The 21,649-nt window shown below is 33.9% G+C and overlaps 3 protein-coding genes across 3 annotated transcripts; 1 reads left to right on the forward strand and 2 right to left on the reverse strand.

The window, feature by feature from the left end:
• Positions 1 to 774: 774 nt before the first annotated feature.
• LOC6637940 (putative fatty acyl-CoA reductase CG8306) lies at positions 775 to 7,459 on the reverse strand. The gene is made up of 7 exons (XM_002061018.4): positions 7,388 to 7,459; positions 7,020 to 7,099; positions 2,157 to 2,741; positions 1,986 to 2,095; positions 1,472 to 1,922; positions 1,146 to 1,403; positions 775 to 1,082 (listed from the first exon to the last, which is right to left on the reverse strand). The coding sequence occupies exons 2-7, from the start codon at positions 7,025 to 7,027 to the stop codon at positions 944 to 946; spliced, it is 1,551 nt and encodes a 516-aa protein (XP_002061054.1). The 5' UTR covers positions 7,028 to 7,099; positions 7,388 to 7,459; the 3' UTR covers positions 775 to 943.
• Positions 7,460 to 9,004: 1,545 nt separating this feature from the next.
• Positions 9,005 to 21,347, reverse strand: LOC6637957 (putative fatty acyl-CoA reductase CG8303). Its single transcript, XM_002061017.4, has 6 exons — positions 21,188 to 21,347; positions 12,712 to 13,100; positions 10,551 to 11,055; positions 10,043 to 10,484; positions 9,721 to 9,978; positions 9,005 to 9,649 (listed from the first exon to the last, which is right to left on the reverse strand). Exons 2-6 carry the CDS (start codon positions 13,015 to 13,017, stop codon positions 9,517 to 9,519), a joined length of 1,644 nt encoding a protein of 547 aa, XP_002061053.3. The 5' UTR covers positions 13,018 to 13,100; positions 21,188 to 21,347; the 3' UTR covers positions 9,005 to 9,516.
• LOC6637995 lies at positions 14,473 to 16,584 on the forward strand. The gene is made up of 2 exons (XM_002061016.4): positions 14,473 to 15,138; positions 15,205 to 16,584. The coding sequence occupies exons 1-2, from the start codon at positions 14,775 to 14,777 to the stop codon at positions 16,368 to 16,370; spliced, it is 1,530 nt and encodes a 509-aa protein (XP_002061052.2). The 5' UTR covers positions 14,473 to 14,774; the 3' UTR covers positions 16,371 to 16,584.
• Positions 21,348 to 21,649: the final 302 nt, after the last annotated feature.

Below are 21,649 nucleotides of genomic sequence, written 5' to 3' on the forward strand. Positions count from 1 at the left end.
AGGCACTTTGCCGGAACGTGATAGTCGAAACAACATTTTCCCTGTCGGCGTAATCCATATCTATGAGTCAAATCTCATATTAATATGTATATCAATATTTAAATATATAATATTATAATAAAAAATATTGTAATATAAATATTTTCTTACCTTATAGCCAAAATAGAGCTTAGCACCGTGCAGTTAATTTTACTTTTTAATTTAGTTTGAATTAAGAATTTTTAGTGCGAGGCTAGCTAACTCCTTATATGGATTGTTAAAGGTTTGTTAGATATTATATTGCAAGTTATCACATTGCCTTTTTAAATTGTCTACGTCTTCCACTTTAAAAAAGTTAAAAGTTCAATAATACTTTCTTTCTTGGCTCGCAATACATTTTCGACCGAAAGAAGGTCAATTTTATTTATCACTTCAAAATTATCATGAATTGTAAAACAAAAAGCGGTAAAAAATGATATTCACATATAATTTAAGCTAATTGTAATAAAATAGCTAAATTTGTAGCTAATAGCTGTTTTAAAATTTTTCTAGCAATTTGCCTTAAAAAGTGGCCAAATCTAGCTACAAAGTAGCTGATTCGGCAACATTGGATCATATACTGGGAGAGTTAACATAGGTGATCAAAATAGTGTGAAACAGAGCACCTAAAAGTATATTAATATTTTTGACAACTGTATGATGCCAGCAAATAATTTCTTAGCCTGTGCATACTTTGAGGAGCTACTATTCTTACTTCTTTCACAATAAAATATTGATGTTTTTGAGATTTAACAGTTACAAGTATAAATTTTCTTTCAGTTTTATTTTGAAAAATACCAAATACCTTAGTGAAATTTGCATTTAGCGTATGTATAAATAACATGTTGAGTTGAAATGTTGAGCTAAGAAAATAATGTACATTTACTTGACCAACCGAATCTGAACACTTTTTAGCCTCAAGTATTCAAATCAGTCCGAACAAATAATAAAAGATGGGCAAAATAAGCGCAGCCTTGGCACTCGAAATACCGGATACACAAATGATCAGCTTGAAGATGCCGTACCAGAACAGAAGCTGCAGGGCCACATGCAATCCAAGTAAACTAAAAAAATATGAAACAATTGATTAAAATCTTTTAAGACAAATTAATTTTACCTTCACTTACATCTTATCCTTGCGTCTGGCTTTTTCCAGAGTCTTGGGTGGCTCCTTGGATAGATATTCACGTACACCCAAAATGGTATTACCAAAATATTCATCCCAGGTAAGCTCTCCGATATCAATAACAAATTTCTTTTTATCCACAGTATCCAAACTTTTGGCCAAAGCCAATAGACGTTTGCTATCGAAATGCCATTCAGTGAAAATGAAACGTTCCAAGGTATTTAATGAATTCCACACATTTTTATGAAGTTTAAGCAGGCTAAAGTTAAAAATAAATTGATTAAATTTAAGGAATTCAAAAAGTTTTCTTTATAATTTTACACTTACATTGGTCTTCCACCAGCCAACTTGGTAATCAAATCTAAAAATAAGGCGGGTATAAAGTGAAAGAGAATGGCACTCAATCTAAATAGCGTCAGACTCTTAACCAAACGCAAATTGGGATACCAAACTGCACTATTTAAAGGATAATCATGCAGATAACCATTGATCTTATCGGCCATCAATTCAAAACGGAACGGCTTATAGGTACTTGAGGTCAAGTGGAAAATTTGCAATTCCGCCGGACGTCCAGCGTTCTTCAATTTCAAGGCGTTGACATAGTAACCAGTGGTTATGATGCCATTAACGACCACATCAATGGGTATATAGTCCATAATGATATTCGGATCTAAAGGCAAGCGACGCAAAACACCCTTGGAGGCACCCATAAAGAAGCCTTGTGGTCCATTCTTTGATATGGTCCAACCGGGAATAGGTTCTTTCCAAGCAGCCGTGACTAAAAGGAAGAAAAAATGATATAAGTTTATTTTTTTAATGGAATTATTTTAGAGGTACTTACTCATACTGGGTCGCACAATGCCGCAGGGAAAACGACTTGCCACATTGGCCACTTCATGCTCGGCCAAATGTTTGGTGAACGTATAGGTATTTGGATGATCCTTCAATAATCTGTAATAAAATCACTTTATTAATATATTTTCACTTTTATACTTGTATTGCATTTACTTACTTTGGCTCCAATTCCTTGAGGGCATCATCATTAAGGGTTTCAGCCAATTGTATGATCTTCTCGGGATCATCGGGTGAGGGATATAGCTTCTCCTCCACTTCGGTTATGTAGGCATTAACATAAGCACTCGAGACATGAACTAAGGCATCAAGTTGCTTTATTTGCTGGCAAAGTTCCACAACTCTTCGTGTGCCCCTCAAATTGATGTTAGTTGTCTCTTTGAGGGATTGAAAGAAATCTAATGTGGCTGCCGAATGGAATACCACATTGACATTATCAATCAATGTCTGACGATCCTTGGGTGAGATTCCTAAATTTTCCAAGCCAACATCTCCCTCGATGGGCACTATCTTAGCCAGACGATCATCTAGTTTTAGTTCCTTGAAGCGATTGAAAACTGAATTCTTTTTTAATTCCTCCAGTCGTTCACTGACATTCTTGCCCTTCTTTGCGCGCATCAACAGATACAGGGTGCCCACTTTGGGAATATCACGCAATAGTTTTTCCACTATGGTAACGCCCACAAAGCCAGTGGCTCCAGTAATAAACACATTGCGTCCCTCATAGAAGTCTGTAATGGGAGAGCTGTGTGTTTGTGTGTGGGAGGAAGCATGAAAAAGAGTTGTAAATTAGTTGCTGGATTTTCTAAAAGAAAATATAACTTTCTCTTTGCCCCAGCCACTAGACAATTCAAAGAGAGATAGAGAGAGGGAGATGCTGGGCGATTAGCATACTCTTTGGACTCTGTCCAATTTTTGGTTTTGTTAATAAAAGTCTATAAAAAAAACCTGTTTTTTTTCTACTATTGTAAAGGTTTAACTTAGCGATATCCAAGTTCTGTTTAATATTGATCTAACTAATGATGTCGTCTGTGGGGGTGTCTACTTGACTTGTCTAATGGATTTGAATGCAATTAGGTAAGAAAAATATTTGAGATAACTTTGCCATTGCCTTAGGCCAATCAGTCTAAAGGTAATGGAAATTTTTATGGCGAAATCAACTAAATGAAAGTTATTAAACAGTATAAAAGGGAAATAGGAATGTGTTTGGTACTTGATGATGGAAAAATAACCACTCTGAATAAGTAGGTTATGCATTGGAGCCGGGGTTACCATTTAGGTCATGACAATGCTTTTTCCACAAAGCAGAAACTTTGGTAAGTCTTTGATTTGCTTATCTTTGAACAGCATTGTTTATATGGTACACACGAAGAACTTTTCTTCAATAACTAGGTTATGTAATGACGTCGGGGTCACCAACTATGTTTAGTCAAAAGCAAATACTTGAAATTTGTTTATATTGTAAAAGAATATTATGGGAATTCTGTTCTAGAACTGTAAAAATACTTTAGTCACAGAATTAGCCAATTTATTGACCCCTATCTGAGAACGTCGGGGTCACCATACGTTAAAAAAAATATATAGCAATAACTATTTAAATGTAAACTATGCAAATTAAAGATTACTGACAGAAATAATTTGAATTTAGAATGACTAGCTGACAAATCTCTCAATCGGCTATTATCTCCAGTAGGAAAGTCCATCTTCTTGATATATTTTCTAAATTTAGCAAAGCCAATTTCACATAAAGCCCAAAGGTATTAGGTATGAGCTTATATAATAAAGTTACCAAACAAAAAAAAAATAATTTCATCACGCCATGACAATTTCAATTAGCGATCTCTCATGCTCATTTCTCTTTTAATGATCTCTAGACTTAGTGTTTTTTTCCCCATTTCTTTCCTCATGTTCACCTGTTTCGATCTCTAGACATCGGTGGGTGATGCGCAAATGATTTTATAATGAACATTGAACATGATTTTGTGCGTAATATTAGCGAATATGTACATTTAAAGGTACATTTTTTTTCTTGCCATCAAATGACATTTTAATGTTTGATATTTGCATAGATATGTTGAAACATATATGTACAAGACCCTTGAGCTTTTGCAACTCAAGCTTTTGCAGGTGCATCAAGTGGAGAATTGCTCCATCATCACCTGTGACGGTGGGGGCTGTCGCTTGTCTTGTCTCTCTCTGAGTGTCAGTTCCAGTTGACTGTCAAACTAAATTGAGCTTTCACTTTGGCGCTATAGCTCAAAGATATTTTTTATTTAGTTTTTTTTTTCGGCTGGGGGGAAAGGCAACTATATTTTTGTGGCTCAGCTGCAACTTAGTTTTGCTTTGCAAATATAAGCAATAACTTATTGGGCATTGATAATTTGCAAATATTTGCATATGCCAAACTTTTCGATTTTGGTTTTTTTTATTGCTGTAATACTCTTTAACTAATAGGTTATAGTTTAACAGGGTATATCTATTCCTCATTACCATATAATACTTCGATAGTGCCTAACATTTTTTATGGAAAGACTAATAGAATAGACATTTTCAAAACATTTCAGTAGTAAACTCTATTTTGCTTATGTTTATTTGCTTTTACAGGCTGCAGAATGTCATTTGACCTTTGACATACACCAATAGTCATAAATATATGAACTTAGGTAAGTTTACTTAGTTTTTACTTGCTTAGTTTAGCTACCATGGATATTGAAATAAATATTTTATAAATAAGGGTTCTTTTTAATCACTGTTTGAATGATATAAAATGTATCGAATATGAAATCTGTCCATATTTGGTTAGTGTTTGACCTATGTATATCATTATATCTAATATATCTATGTATATAAATGGTTTGTATGGCAGATAACTTTGCCTCCTTTGTCATATTGTTTCATTAGATCATTGTCATAAAAAAAGAATATGACAACGAGAGTTGAAATAGTATCTATAGATTTCATAGACTATATAGACTTACGAAATGCTTTAAAAGCCATTAAAATTTAAACTAGGTGTGTAAAATCACACTTCATTAACTGTAACAAATATATTAAGAATTTAGGTTGAAGGCCAAAGTTACTAGGGCTGACAAAAAAGAGTAAGTTTGATAGTTTCAACAACTTTCATATTTATAAAACTTTTTTTTACAGAGAAAAGGGAATGTTTTTTTTAAGGCTTATTGCTGCTAAATTTTATCCCTCTTTTGGTCTCCCTTCAACAGAAATATTTGAAGAGGAAACCGCCCTTGGATATCACTTTTTATGTTATTAAACTCTGGATCTAGCTATATTTAGCTAAGAGCATCTAAACTTCGTCTAAATGATCAATATATGTATAATTTATATTTTCTTTCTTTTTTTTTTAAATTGGCAAATTTTTTGAGTCAAGTTTTCATCTCTCACTGACCTAATGAGCGTTTAAGTTTTTATTTTTTATTTCGTTTTCTCTTTGTCAATCGTTTTCACTGTTTTACAAAATTATATTTTTATCTTGAAAACGTTTTGTATTAGTTGCAGCGATTAGATTGTTTTTTCTTTCGTTTAGTCAAGAGCTTTGAGGCTTATCTTTGTTAATTAATTGGACGATTTATGGGCTGGACGGTAGTCATATGTATACTTGTACTTGATAAACTTTAATACATAAAGCAAGAAATCAGTGCAATGTAGTCCCAAAGATTGTGAGCAATATTTTAGTTATTTTAAGAAAATTTCACCATGACAATGGGTTGAAAAATAAATGGTTAATTAACTATGTAAAGAAAGTCACTTTCAAAAAAAAAAAACCTTCTAAAATAGTCATTGTACATAGTCGTAAAATACTTCAGAAAGGTCTAAGATACTTTTACTTTGTTTTCAGAAGAATAGAAAAATCCTAAAAGTGCTTTAAGTCTAGAAAAAATGGAGGAGATGTTTGAGAGCGCTTTTAGAAATAAATAACTATTTCTTAAGTAAACATTCCAAGTACCTATTGAGTATACTTGAAAAGTTTTTCAACTTGTTGTAAAGCATTTCATTTCTCATTCTAGAATTTACATAGGTCTACAGATTGAAAGTGTTTAGAGAGGCCAAATAAAGATTTCATATAAAAAAATATTCTATTAAAGTGTGCGAGAATAGTAACGAAATAAGGTAAATTAAGGTAAATCTTTATGCATTAGCTCAATCGTTAATTCCATTTATAAGAAAAAAAATAGATGCACCCGGGAAGTTGTTTTAATAACTGACCTTACTACCTGTTGGCAACCTTGTTGCAGTTCGCCCATAAACTGAATATAATGCCGGTATAATTAATGACTATAACCATAAAGATTTGACTACTGACATAATTGCCTTGTCATGGGGATCTTTTAATTTGACTGGCACTTGCAATTTCAGCGCCAAAAATAAATCGCCGCCTCCTTCGTTTCCTTCAAAAAATCAGAAAGAGGTGTGTGTGTGTGTGTGTGGCCGCTCAGTAATTTTCCACATGATTTCCTGCATAATATTTTCAACCAGTTTGCTTTGGAAGCCATGGGGTCCGTTCATTGACGTCATTTATGAAATATCTCAGAATGCAACAAGGCGTAACGTTTCTCCCACCTAGATGAGGGCATTCTTGAGGTCAACTTTTGAAGAGATGTTTGCACAATATCTCAAATAAATGTAGAACTTGACACTTTGGTATCTAATACATACATCTATGTAGTTAGTAATTAAAATTCCTCTCATTACACGCCTTTAGTGTATGATTAGAGATGCTAAATGCATGAAAGTCTGTATTTATTTTGCGATTTTGGCATAGATTATAGGAATTTGTAGATTTCCCAACTAAGCGAATTTGAAAAATTGAACTTTGCTCTTGAATTTTCTAACCTCACAAGTTGGTAAAATGCTTTGTAGATCATCATCTTCATCATTCCTCTCTATCCCAAAACTTGTCAAGCAGGCCTTTCTCAAAAAAAAAAAAAAAACCGATGAGATGAGATGAGGGCCTAACCCAAATCACCCAAAACGGATCAATGTCCAAAAATTGTTTAACACTTACCTGGCCATTTTTCAAGCAGGTGTTAACTAACAATACAAATAATTGTGCGTCTATATTAATGCAGTTTCAGTAGATTCCACCTGATGAATGAATGAATGAAATAAAGTAATGGATATAGTAAGTTTTAGAACCAAAACTAAATTCAAGACTCTAAAAATTTCTCTTTTATTTTTCAGCTCTCTTTTTTTTTTGCTTTTTTGATTTCCGCTGTTTCTTCTTTCTTTCAGTCGTCCAACGTAAACAAAATACAAATATATGAGCTCTATGTATTGGTGTATCTGTGTGGTGTGTTTGTATATGTGTGTGTTTGAACAGTTACGTTGATATGAGTATAGGTAGGTCGATTTAAATGGCTTGAACCAACTTACACGCGCGCACACCAACTTGAACGTTTGCCGGCCGAATCGAGACTGAATGCTGCTGTTCAATGGCCGCTGCTGCTGCGTTGTGTCGAGATCGTGAAACGATTGAGATACCTCAAATAAAACCAGTTTTATCCATACAATTTAAAGGGTTATTCACTGGATAGTTAGTATAACTGCACGAACTAGCGTTTGAATTCAATGGTCAATATACCATTAAATTTGTTTTTCCAAAAAATATACTTAACAAATGTGAGCACCATATCCGATACAACCCGATAACTTTTCCCTTATGTGTCTACCTGCTTGTGTTTACCTGTGCAACAAGAGTAACTGGCTAACAAAATATGTTTATTTGGTTTAATTTTGGTTATTTTAATAGTGTGTTTCATAGAAGCATGTAATAATATAGAAGTTTAGTATAATTTTACTTAAATGTTTAGTTGAAAAGATTTGTCAACTATTTACATTGAAATAAACATAAGACAAAAAGGGTATATTATAGGTCGACTACTAACATTTTGGCAAAATTATTTTTGTAACAGTTATCGTACTAGTTGACAACTCTACAACTATGATATCGAATTATCGAATATTCGAAGTGTGCGCTAGTATTTTAAAAATGGGACTTAAGCAACAGTTAGTTTTGTTCTTTTCTGTGATCTAGCTTAAACGAAATAACTATGTCAGAGTTGATGAAACCATTTTGGGTTTAGAAACTTTAATGTAATCGAGTAAATCTGTGCGAACAATGACTTTTTCTATAGTATTTTTGGGTTCTTAAACGTTAAAAGTACACAAATTGTTTGCCCTTGGTCAACTATTGTTAAACTCTCTGCCAAAAAACCTAGTTTTGTACTTTCTCCTGGTATTTGGGTTTATTTTGTGAAGAGAATTAATAAAATAGTCATCACCAAAGGTATAAAGTGCCTCTTATAAACGTAACATACGATGCGATATTTTGACAAATTTGAATCTTACAATCAGACATTGTTGTTTTCAGTTGTAAAATTAGAGCGAAGAGGGTCATAAAGATTTTTGAAAACTCTTAAGTTTTAAGGAACACTGGACGGTTTAAGAACTTGTAAATTAGTTCAATAGTTTCTATTATTATTATAAAATATATAAATATTATTGCTTAAATTCAATATCACAATAGATAAATATAAGTGGAAAGGCATTTTAGAATTCTTGCTTCCCAAATTCAATCTGTGTTTTGTTTTGATCTACTAGGTCGACCCGTTTCCCCTTCTTAATACCAACTACTTCCGTTTGACTAGTTTCATGAAACAGTCCAGTGCCAGTCCGAGTCTGGTATCAAGGCTGATTCAAAATGGGGCACTCAGAAAGAAAGTGGAGTAATGTTTCTGATCTGACCTCTACCTTGCGAATTCAGCGAAAACTGTTGAAAGAAATCCTACCAAATGGTGCCTGAATAGCTCAAAATATAGATCACCAGCTTACATTTGCTTAAAATAATATATATTTGTGTCTTATATATTGAAAACGTGACGAAAGCGGGAAATCAGAACAACCAAAACAAACGTTTGTAAAATGCTGCATGTTGTAGCATACTTTTAGGCAGCAAAGTTTTAAGTGCATGAATAGGAAACTATTGATTTGTTAACTTAATATTTAAATTGTCATATTTATTTGAATAATAGTTACAGTTACATATTTTATTATTTAGATACATATATATATATATATGTATGTTTATATATTTTTTTTTTAATTTTTTGTAATTTACAAGTGGACAAAACGTTTGACTATTTGACTATGTCTACATATGAGGTGGAGGACCTAGTTACAAAATCTACAATCTTGATTATTATTCAGTTATTAATGTGACTAAGTTTCGGGCTAATTTGCATTGTTGCTTTGAATTCATAATCTGTGTAATGTGTATGTCTGACTTGTACTTTTTGATTACAAAAATTCTTAAACGATAAAAATACATAATACCCTATTAAAAAGAAAAAAAATTACTAACAATAAGACAAAGAATGGGCAACAAAGACGACGGAACCAACTACAAAAATTTTGTGACGATAGAATGAAAATTCTAATTCTGATATAAAACAAAAAAAAATATTTGTATTCATATTGCACATTAATGTTATAGGCAATTTATCCTACAACCAGACCAAGAAACCCCAGATAAGAACGGCCAACGTCAGGCCAATTTGTAGGCCCAAAAATGATGTGAGAGAGAAGTAAAGAACGGCAAAGATGGCAGCAAAGCCAGCATAGTGAAGAATGTTGAAGCTACAAAAGGAAAGAGGTACAAAATATTTAAATGAAAAACTTGCATTTTTATGTAAAACAAAAACACTTACGCCTTCCAGAGATTGCGATGCCATTGTGTGGTTACCGCCGACTCCTTGAAATAGAAACGCCTGATGCCAATGAGACAGCGATCTATGAATTCCGACCAATCGCACAGACTGGCATCGAAATTATAACGCTTACGATCACTCTCATGCATTATAGATGATATACGCAAAGCATTCTTCAATGAATAACGGAAATCCTTGTCCAGGAAGTAATCAAAGGCCTTTGTGCCCTTTTGGAACACACGCATATATTCGTAGGCTCTATAAAAAGGAAATCATTATTAACTATCCAACTCCATGAATTGCAAAGACAACTTCAACTTACGTATGCTGAGGCATTCCTATACCAAAGAGCTTTTCCGGTATGATAAAAATCATAGCGGGTAGCAAATGGAATAGATAGAAGAATAGATTATAACGCCAACCATTACGTAATTTTGTCGCTGGCTTCCATACAAAACTATTGGGCGGATGTCGCTCCACACTATCGTTAATGATTGTACAAAACTCGGATAAAGTCAACGGATTGACCTCACCCGATGTGCAGTGTATAATCTCGGGCTTATCCAAATGCCGTGTACCCACATACCAGCCCATGACCAGAGATGAATTGATAACATAATCGCATGGTATGATATCAATTACGGCATTTGCTCGTCCGCACATCGTCCGAAAGATACCCTTTACAAAGCCGGCCAAGAAACCCAAGTGTCCAGAATTGGCATTACCCACCCAGCCTTTCATCGGATGCTCCAGAGTGCCATAGACTGAAAGATTAATTTATATTAGACCAATTATATTTGACTCTAAAGAAATCTGGGATCTTCACTCACCAATTGATGGCCTTACTATGGCAGCTGGCAATCCCGACATTTCCGCCATCAATAGATTCTCTGATAAATTTTTCGTAAACGTATATGTATTTGGATGATCTCTTGTATAGCCTTTGCATTTTTGGTCTGTAAAATCGATCCATGCATCATCATCTTCGGCCATTTTCATCATCTCGTATGGATCGAATTGTGACTTGTATACCTCTTCGGCAATCAGTCCGCGATTGTTACTATTACAAAAGGCCGTCGAACAATAGATATAGGCCGAGAGATGTTTCAGCTGCTTGGCCAATTCAATGGTCCGCATAGTTCCCGTTAGATTTGTACGTATGGCCGTTCGCAGTGGCGAACTAAACTTAATGGTTGCTGCACTATGATAAATCACATTGACATTATCGATAAGCTCTTCGAGTAATTCCGGAGTGAAATTGAAATTTGGTTCGCTAAGTTCACCCACCACGGGCACAACTTTGGCCAGAGTTTTCTCATTGTATTTTTGAAAGATCTGTGAAAAGAGAAAAACAGATAGATAAACGCATAACCAATTCATTAGTAATTATTTCAAAATTTGCAGCCACAAACAAAAAAAAAAACTTTACAAAATCAACTATACATGTCCGAAAGGTGATTACTCATTTGTTTAACAATTTCAAATTAAGCAATTTAATTTAATCCATTTAAACTAGTTTTTCATTTTAACTCTTAATGGCAGATTTCCTTAACAAGGCAATATATATTATGCTACATATTATTTGATCTCAAAGTATTATTTACTTCTTATGGGAGATTTTTTACTTAGTTTTAAAATTTTTACCTTATCATCTATGTTTACTGTTAGCTGAGGCTTAAAATATTTTCCTTAGATCTAGATTTAACTCGAATACAATTCTAACATCTTTAAAAATTCTGTAATTGTATGACCTTTGGATTGATTCAATTATACTTTAGTGCTACTCATATTAAGGTGATATTAAGGTGGTATTTATCTAATACCTAATACCTAAATTAAAAAAGTAAATAGAATTTCGATTTAAATCTTTATCTACCCAAGAACACTCAAAGCTTGAATATCAGTTTTAGAAGATTGGGTTAGAAATATAAAAGATCTTATCTTAGACTAACAATATAGAAAAATCATTAGGAGGAAGTACGAAAACTTGAAAAAAAAGTGTTATCCAAGAAAATACACTTAATGAATTAAAGATTTTAAAATAGCTCACAGTAAACGGTATATAGTTTCTTTAGGTCCAGTCTAGATCTTCAAATATATAACATAAAACATGAAACTAGCCCGTGTGGTTCCTAAGTGAAGTTTAGTTAGTCATTTGATATACCTTTTAGACCTTATTTAAATGATTTTTGAAGTGGCCTTTAAATATTTTTAAAGAAATGAAAATGGCTAACTCCATAAAGTAATGGTAAACCAATCTTTAAGGGAGGTAGAAAAAAACTAACAGTCTTTTGTATAAATCATTTTAGCTTTATAGGGAAATTCACATTATGGGAAATTCCAAATGTTAAGTAGTTTACGTTGTGACTCCTTACGGGATCGGAAATATGTATTTTTATGTGTTTTAGACTCTTCTTAAGTTTCATAAATCATAATTTTCCGTTAAGCCTTATTAGATTTTTATGGATTGCAATTTCATTTGACTTAAAACTTCGTTTTACGGCGGCTAAATACTTTGAAAGCCATAAACTTGGAATGTTGAATAAAAAATTTGTTAAACAAATTGATAGTTTTTAAATAGTTTTTCCCATCTTCACAGCATTCCGCCCACACAGACACACACACTCACACACCCACAGAAAATAAAGAAACAAAAATAACACTCCATAATAATTATGATTATTATCTACTTAACTATTTGTAAAATAACTAAGCAATTTTAAAAGCACTAAAAAGAAGCAAGCAAAAAAAAAAAAAGAGAGAGAAAAAAAAACACTTAATGTTATTACTATTAAAGAATATAATTAACAAAGCAAACCAGCAACATAGCGGAAGATCTGGCACTTAACGTGCAATAAAAATGCTCGTAATTATTATAAATAATAGCCAAGGGTCGACACTTGCCAACACTCTAGAGTCAAAAAGGGGGCTAACCCCAAACGAAACCTGACCCTTTTTTTTACGCTCCTCCCAACTTTCTGTCACACTTACGGGTTTTTGAAGTAAACGATTTATACGCTCATTGGGATCAAACTTGCGTTTGCCTCGAACCAATACGTAAATGGTCCCAATATCAGGATGTGTATCCAAGAGGGCTTCAATCAATACCGTTCCCAAGAATCCTGTACCACCAGTTACGAATACATTTTTGTGAGCAAAAAACTCGGGCACATTCAATGCCGTGCTCAATTGTCGATGATTGAGATTGGTTGCGGTGTCGGCAGTGCTGGCAACTTTGCTGTGATTGAGATTATTGATATTATTATTATTGCTGCCATGCTCCGTTATGACAGCCATCGTATAGGGCTCCAGATTAGTAGGCGGCGCCAATTTGCTGGTGGGAGTTTTCAGTCGTTCAGCTGCAAGTTGCAAGGGGCAAGCTAAAAGAAAAAACAAAAGCAAAACAAAAAAATAGAAAGTATAAGTAGAGCGGAAGTGTGAGTTGACTTATTTGATTTATTTAACAGTCCATTAGTTAATTTAATTAGATTAAAGTGATAAACACACCATAAAGTTCATCACCTTAATGGCCGATAATGCATTTCTAAATTGATGGCAGCGGAAATGCAACCAGTTAAGTTAGCTCTGTGCCGTGCCCAAAATTTATTTAACCTGGGAAAATTTCGGTTAAGCCCATTTTTTAAACACAGATTTAGAGTGTAACGGTATAGAGAAGAATTTCTTTGTTTTAAGTTGTCAAAGATAAGCATCGTAGTCTCTATTGTCCACTCTTTTTGGAAATTAAATAATTTAATAACTACTTTTTTTATAGCATGTACATATATATGGTAAATCGAGTTTGAGCAAATCGAGTTTGTTACAATTTACATTAATTATTCACAAACATTTAAAAAATATATTTAAAAAGTCTAACAATAAGATATCAAGGTTCTTTCGGCTATATTTTTATTAGGTCTTGCTATAGGGACACTTTGATGAATAGTTTGATTTTTCTTCTATTCAAACCTAAAAAAAAGTGATGAAAATTGGATCAGCGATTTTCAAGATATGTCTGAATATTTACATAAATCTCTAATATGTCTGAATATTTACATAAGGTTTTGACGATCCATGCAGGGATAACAAAAACCTGCTAATACTTTACTCTTATTTTGCTCTTACTTTGCTACTACTTTGGGTTTAAAAGAATCTATCTAGAAACGTTAAGGCATTATAAATACATTTTTGATTTAATTTTCTATTTAAGACCATAATTTTTGAACTTTTATAAAATTAGTTTTCTTAAAAACTTGGTATTAAAATTGCTAAACTGAATTTTCCGTATTCCACTCAAGAAAAAATACAAAAAAACCAACAAACCTGCCTTTTTTAAATTGACCAGAATTCGACGGAGTTAGAGCCTAATGAAGCTGAGGCCACTAAAGAAAACGGAAATCTTATAGCGAGTCCTAATTCCGCCCCAGAAGTATGCCACAAAAACTTTATTTCTCAGCATGGCTAACTGAATGTCCCTTGGCTGCATGTTAGAGTTCTAGTTTAGATTCTGTTGGGCGATTATTTACAATTTTGCTTTAATTTTCATCATTTTTTTGACACATATTGAAGATTGTCTTAAAAGTGGCTAACCTTTGGGTATTTCCCAATGGCCGATAAATTAATGTTTGGTTTTTTTGCAAGCCAAAAAATATCGATAAAAATAGCAAACATTTTTATTTAATCAAGTTATCCATGACTTGAAAACAATTTGGTTTTTATTTCAGGTTGGCTATGAACCGAGAGCTATTTTTATTTTAGTTCGGAATTCAGTCCAGTTAGCATTGCTTTTCCTCTCGTGTATTAAAAGTATTAAAGTTTGACGAATACCAAATCAGTTCTCATTCCCAGCCGACAAGGCATACAGTTCACAACGCAAACATTTCCGGTCAACAAAATTTTAGATTATTATAAATAGTGTTAAAATAACCAAAAAACCCTATACAAAATTCCAGTCCATAGAGAGGAAATAAAATTAACAGATTCTTTCGAAATTAAAGTTGTAAAAATTCTCAACCGGTTTTGATTCGATCCTTATAGTAATTTTTAGCAGCGTAAGGATGAATCCTTCAATGAAGTTGGCGAAAACTATGAATAAATGTGCTCGAGTTTTGCGGCACCGTAGCAGCCAATTGATTGGATCTCACGGAAGGTCCTGGTCGACCATGGGAAAGCCGAGATCATCGACGACATTCAAACTATCAAATATTAATTTGAAATCTACATCGAAACTGGCCGTCAAGGAATCTTCGCTGGCCGTGGATCAGCGTCGTTATTATAACGATCGCAATGATTGGCAGGAAGTCAAGCAAAAGGGATACCAGCCTGGTATGGATGCCACATACGAGATGCCCCATTCTGGCCCAGGTACAACCCGATATGATGAGATCTATTTGAACAGAGAGCCAGCGCCGAGATATGAAGGTAATGTAGAGAACGAAGGCTTCGATCCGCGTTACGATGATTATCATTTCAAACGTCAACCCAAAGAGTCCGATCAATATGACGATGGTGAGTCGCAGCAGCATCCATACGCCCAAATGGGACAGCATGATGGTGAGTCACGTCGTCGCATGACCCTGGATCCAGTCGAGCATCAGATGCGTCAGGAGCGCATTATTGAAGAAAATAGGCGCAAGTGGCAAAATCGTACTGAACCCAATCGAGAAGTCCATGCTAATGGCATTAGCTACAACATTGACAAATTCTTAGGGGCTGAGAATACCAAGCTAAATGCCAATCGTGTGGTCAAAAATAAGCAAACGGCTGAGGAATATAGTCGTAATCGTCGAGAGGCTCGCCAAAATGAGCTCAGGCGTGCGGGCTCCAAGGACAACATGCAAAATGAGGACAATGACTTTAACAAGCCATCGGAAGCCTGGCTTAACAAACAGATCGCGGAGCACAATGATAAGCATTGGCATACGTGGTATAATTGCCCCGACGAACGAGACATCGCTAAGAAGGCCCAACGGACGTGTCAGGCCCGTAAATTCCAGCAGAAAAGGCGATTCCATCCCTATGACGTCACCCGCCGCGGTCTTCATCAGCACCAGGCATCTAATGAAGGTACTGAAGTTTCTGACGAAGAATTTAATAATCTCAAGGAACATGCTAAAGCTCGTGTCAAGACACCTCAACAAGCAAAGAGTGAGTATTTACTTAGTTTGATGAAGCAAGACGAGGACATCAGAAGACAACAGGAGGACGCAGACAGCGACGTAGATGACGATGAAGAGATGGAGGTTGTTCCACCAGCTCGTCGTAGGGTCAAACCTGCGACCACACAAGCTAAGCAGCCAATAGCACCGCGGGCTGAAGCTCGGCCAGTCCAACAGGTACAACAGGACGAGACATACGACCTGATGATGTCACAGCCTAAATGGCGTCGTCCAATGCGTCGTAATAATAGTCTGAGAGTTCCTTATGACCAGCAGCGTTCACACAGCATTTCGCCACCACAATTCCAGATGTCTGTGAAAGCCAAAGTGATGCGCAATCGTGCTCCAGTCTGCAGTTTCTCAGACACCGTGATGAGTCGTATGTCGACCAAGTCCAACACCAACACTCAATACCGTGATTCTGTTCGTCCCTCGATCAGTGCCACATGGAATGACTTTACTAGCTCGCATATCTCTAAGGCATATTCCAATTAGCCTTTAAGTTTAAATTGGAACATCGGGAATGATGGCGTTAAAAGGAAATTTGCTAAATTTACTGTAAATGGATTTTTTTAAAAAATCTTTTACAGTTCAGAAAGGGGAATCATCCACCTTCTTTTGTTTTGTTGTATTTTATTTGAGAAATATTGTAAAACTTCCCGATTCAGATGTAATAAGACTAACAAAAGCAATTGCAAGCCATAACAAATAGTTGTTTTTTTTAGATCTTCATGTGACTTATTAATCACAAATAATGCGTAGATGTATGAACCCCTCAAAACAGGGGGGAAGCCTTGCTTTGGTCCAAAAAATACCATCAAATAAAAATGCGTAATACTTCATTTCGAGAGATGAATTTGTGATCATTTTCTGTTTGACGCTTTGACGCTATTTGTGTCAAGGCCGCATAAGCGAGTGGTTAACATAGACAACTCTAATCCAGCCCCGTGTAGGGCCTCAACACAATTCAGTTTGGAGTTTTGACTCTTGGAAACTTGATCGAAGAAAAATGAAAAAATGCACGGTCATGGTCATATTGAAATGATCTCTCTCTCTGGGTGTCTTTAACTAACTACTTTTAGTAACAGTTTTAGTTTGCTGCTAACCCATATTTCGTTTCTTTTTTATCATTTTGGCGCTAATTGTTTAAATTTAATTAGCCAACTAATTTGTGGTTTATGGGCCGTACTCTGCCCATTGATTAACTAACCTTCGCTATGTGATGTGACTCAACTCTTTTAGTTTTGTTTTTGCTTTTGTGTCTTAGTGACTAGACGTTTTTCAAGGCACCAACTAATTTTTGCCAACTAATTGTTATCCTGTCTTGTCTGCTCTGATTCAACTCTTGCCTTCTGGTCTTATGGCTCATGCCAGAATTATGTAAATTTTGTTGAGGATTCAACAAAACGTAGTATGAATTGATTTTTTCTCTCTCAGTCAAATAATAATAAAATTGAAAAACTGGTTTCACTGGCATTTCAAACTAATGTGGACTAGGTCTTGGCCTGGGCCTCAGCATAGTTTAGGTTTTTGCATATTTACTATATTTTTTGACCCCCAAAAATAAAAAATACTAATGAAAAATAAAAGAAGATAAAACTTGTGACGCCATTTTGAAACTATTTTAAGAGTTGTTTTAGATTTCTGAAAAATCTATTCTTAATTAATTTTCCCCCCAAAAAAACAAGCTATTTATTTAGTTGAAGGGTCGGGTCAGTGAACCTTTTTTTTCTTTTGGTAAATATTTCGCATTTTATGCTAATTGCAATCAGGAACTAAATATCTTAGTAGGCTGAATTAATAACTAGTTGCTTACCCGCTAAACTTTTCGGTTATGTCAAACCTTATATTGCTTCCAATTTCTTTTTTTTTTTTGTTTCATATGGCAATGCAATGGAGCATGGGGAATTGCATTTTAATTTGTTGCCTCTTGACAAATGACTACAAAACGGAATGCATTTTTGCATATGTAGTGGTATAGGGGGAACCCAATATATATTTAGAGATTTGCATAATTTTGCTACGTCTATGGTTTTTGCGTTTGCTAATTTTGTTTAACCAAAAAGATGACAGACATACAACAAGACTGAGAGACTGCGACCGAGACGACGGCAATGGAGACTCTTTTTTTTCTTTGATTTTTTGTCTTTGTCATCTCTTTCTCCCTAATTTTCTTTCTCTCTCACATACATGGGATGAAGCAAAACCGTTTATGCATATTAAATATTTTGAAATTTCTTTGAAACTCCACACACACTACGCACACTCACACACACACACACACACACACACACACACACACACACACACACACACACACACAGAAATGGCAGTTTGACCTATTTCGCAAAAACCTAAACACAAAAACCAAAACTAAAGAGCAGGTGGGCTTATAGATTGACTTGTGGCCAATAACAATGCGAGGAAACGGAAATCTTCTTGACTTTTTGGCTTAAAAGAGAGAACGAGAGAGAGAGAATAAGGGAGGGAGAGTAGAAGCATTAAAACAATTCAACGGCTTTTAAATGCCCTATATTAAGTAAGTAATAAATAACGTCGAACCTTATTGTATACAGTCGCTTCATTATAGTGTAAAAAATAATGTGTAATAAAACTAATGTCAAATGGTGTGTATAATTAGTTGGCACTTGCTAATAACTATACTTTGTGTGTGTTTAATGGCTACTAATTTTAGAAATTTTAAGTGTAGGTAATCTCATATATTTAGTCCACAAAAAACTATATTCGATAATAATATAGATGCTTTTAATTCGCCACTATTAGTGGGATAAAGTGTTTTAGTTATCATATAGTATATATCCGGTGAGAGAAGGAATACAAGTATATCTTTCAGTATTATTCACTACAAATTCGTAATGTTTGGTTTTCAAAGAGGAATTTTAGAGATTCTCATTAATAAAATGCCTTAAATTTCGTTTAAAGTAGTAGCCTATATTATATATAAAAGAAAAGAGAGTGGCCATAACTAAATTCAGTGATTTTTATATATTACCTATAAAGTGATTTATACTTTTTAAAGTAAAGGCAGTACCTTATTGTCTGATGACAAATTGTCATCCCTGTCATTTTGAAATACTTTAAAAAGAATAAATAACCCAAAAGACCAGATCAAGTATTGGTTGTAGCCAAATTATATACGTTTCCGAAACTTGTTTACTTTTGACTTTGAGTTTATGACAATTAAGAGATTATTTTGTATAAAATCGATAAGAACAGCAAGTCATTATGAAAAGATTGGTTTATTTTTATGTTTTATAAATGTTTTTGTTTGTAAGTTGTTTTTTTGTAGCTTTTTGTTGGAATTAAAACTACAATGAAAAGTCCAATACAAGTTAAGAAACAAATTGTACCATCTAACAAAAAAAATTGAGGAAATACAAAATTAAGAAATAGATATATGTATATATATCCCTATCTCAAATTTTAATCAGTAAGGAATTATCAACTCATATGATTGAAAGTTTTCAAGTTTAGATATTCACCTAAGCCTAAATAAAATGTTTAATAAGAGAAAGAACATTTTAAATATGAAGATTATCTTTTCAAATGATGAAAAGGTTGCAGATTTGTATCCTGGTTCGATTTGTTTTTGTTCATATTCTCTACCAGGTAAATAAGTGTCTAATAGATAAATAGTAGAATTTATATGGCTAGGATATTCTGCAAAAAAAAAACTATTTTGATTGGATGACATTGAATAGTTTCTAAAAATTTAGAAACCAAAATGAGCTAGAAACTGATTTGAAAGAAATCAAGCAACATAATGACCAAGATATTAAACAAGGTTATCTAGCTTTCGGTCATTTTTGTGGCCCAAGAACAAATATCTCTATAAGAATTTCAAAGCTGTTACGGTCTAATGCCAATAAATAAATTTTTAAATATTAATATACCCTTTTTTCTGGCATATGATGCTTACAGGGTAAACGCAAATTTGACTAAACATTTTTTGGACACTTTCTATTTTTTTCTTTTTCTATTTATAATTTTTATGATTGTAGATCTCTTTCTCTCTACCTCTTTCTCTTTATGTTGATCTCTCATTTATCACATTGATTTCTCTCGAATGGATTTTTGTTACGCTTACAAATATTATTTCCGCCTTGGCAACAACACCAAAAAAAAAAACGAAAATGTGTAACAAATTGTTGTTGTTTATTTATGCTGGGCATGAACAACGCCAAAACAATACAAATATAAATATATATGTATACATACATAAGTGTAGTGCGTATTAAGACCATGAATTGAATTCCATTCGCACTTTAACTACACGTTGTGGACCTTAACATTGAATTTGATTGGGGAGGAGAGTTCAATCAGACATCAAAACTAAACAACAAACAATAACAAAAGGGGGGAAAAAACAACAACTCAATATTCAATGCCATCTTTTGTATGAGAATCAAAAGACTTAGACAACAAACTTTTTTTTTTTTTTTTTTTTGCCCAAAATAATTAGAAGAGACCTTCTTTGTATATAGACATAAAGAATTATAGTATTATGGTATAGAGATTTTGCTACACTTGGTGTGAAATGGAATTTTGTCTTTACTTTTTGACAATTTGCACTTAATGTTCAAATAGACAACTTGATATATATTTATTTGTTTTTTTCTGAAGTCATAAAGACAATTATTTGTATATTTTTTTTGACTACTCTTCTTTTTTTTTTTTTGGCAAACCGGTTTGCGGCATAAATTGATGACAGACAAAACGAAATATGAGCGCAGAGATCTCCGAAAATACGTTTTTTTGGCTTGGCCACGCTGTCAAAAGAACTAATTAGGTAAATACAATTGAAAATAACTCTCTGAATTTTCCAGCACATGCCAGGAAAAACTTACTCAGAGTCACATTAACTTGAATACACAGAGACACACACAGAAAAGTACGCACTCACACACACACACACACACACAGAAATTGCAGAGAGTTGGAGAGGAAAATGGGGAAAAACGAGTGAAAATGCGCAAACAACAACAACTGCTTAAATGACTTTTCAATTTCAATAACAAAATTTATATTATTGTAAACAATTTTTGTTTCTATTAGCACAAATTTGTTAAATTTTTGTTGTTTGATGCAACTAAAAAGTTTCCTCATCAGATCATTTCCGTTTTGTCGATTTCGCATCGATTTCAAATGTTAAGCAATCGATTCTTGTTCGACTTTTCCAAGGTTTTCTTTCCATTTTAGCTTGAAGTTTCACTATTATTTTTGCAGTGCACACTTTTGATATCTATAATGCTTTTTAAACACAAGACTGTTAATTGTTAATGTAAACTGACCAAAATGGTTTGAATTCGGCTCACAAAAAATACGTCACACCACTGATTTTTTGTGTTTTTGACTGATTGTGAGTTGTATTTTTTTATTATTTATATTTTCCGTTTCGGAAGAGGTAGACACTATTTTGCTGCCAATGCCGACGCACGCTCAACTCGAACTGAGGAAATTTTTGAATGTGATCAAAGCTAAAGCCAAAAAAGTCAACTGAGTCAAAAAGACTGAAACTATGACTGAGACCTACGTCCGCATGGCTGGCAAACGAAACCACGTAATGAAAATCGGAACATAAGACTAATCAAAAAACAAGCTCACAGAGCAACACGGAAAGAGAGACAATCAGAGAGAAAGACAGAGAGAGAGAGAGAGAAAGACTGAGCTCAAGGCAAAGTAGATGGGGGGGAAAAAAAAAGCAAACTCAGCTTGAAAGATTGTTTAAATTGAGACACACTGAGAGACGCTTT

Source organism: Drosophila willistoni, assembly GCF_018902025.1.
Source record: "Drosophila willistoni isolate 14030-0811.24 chromosome 2L unlocalized genomic scaffold, UCI_dwil_1.1 Seg72.1, whole genome shotgun sequence".
NCBI classification, from domain to species: Eukaryota; Metazoa; Arthropoda; class Insecta; order Diptera; family Drosophilidae; genus Drosophila; species Drosophila willistoni.

Coding starts and splice junctions, on each gene's coding strand:
- LOC6637940 (XM_002061018.4), bottom strand. Junction 1,923..1,985: donor CATTGTGCGACCCAGTATGA/GTAAGTACCTCT, acceptor TCTTCCTTTTAG/TCACGGCTGCTTGGAAAGAA. Junction 1,404..1,471: donor TTGGCTGGTGGAAGACCAAT/GTAAGTGTAAAA, acceptor TTTTAACTTTAG/CCTGCTTAAACTTCATAAAA.
- LOC6637995 (XM_002061016.4), top strand. CDS start 14,775: ATGAATCCTTCAATGAAGTTGGCGAAAACTATGAATAAATGTGCTCGA. Junction 15,139..15,204: donor GCCAGCGCCGAGATATGAAG/GTAATGTAGAGA, acceptor GTCAACCCAAAG/AGTCCGATCAATATGACGAT.
- LOC6637957 (XM_002061017.4), bottom strand. CDS start 13,017: ATGGCTGTCATAACGGAGCATGGCAGCAATAATAATAATATCAATAAT. Junction 11,056..12,711: donor ATCGTTTACTTCAAAAACCC/GTAAGTGTGACA, acceptor CTCTTTTCACAG/ATCTTTCAAAAATACAATGA. Junction 9,650..9,720: donor CATCGCAATCTCTGGAAGGC/GTAAGTGTTTTT, acceptor TTCCTTTTGTAG/CTTCAACATTCTTCACTATG.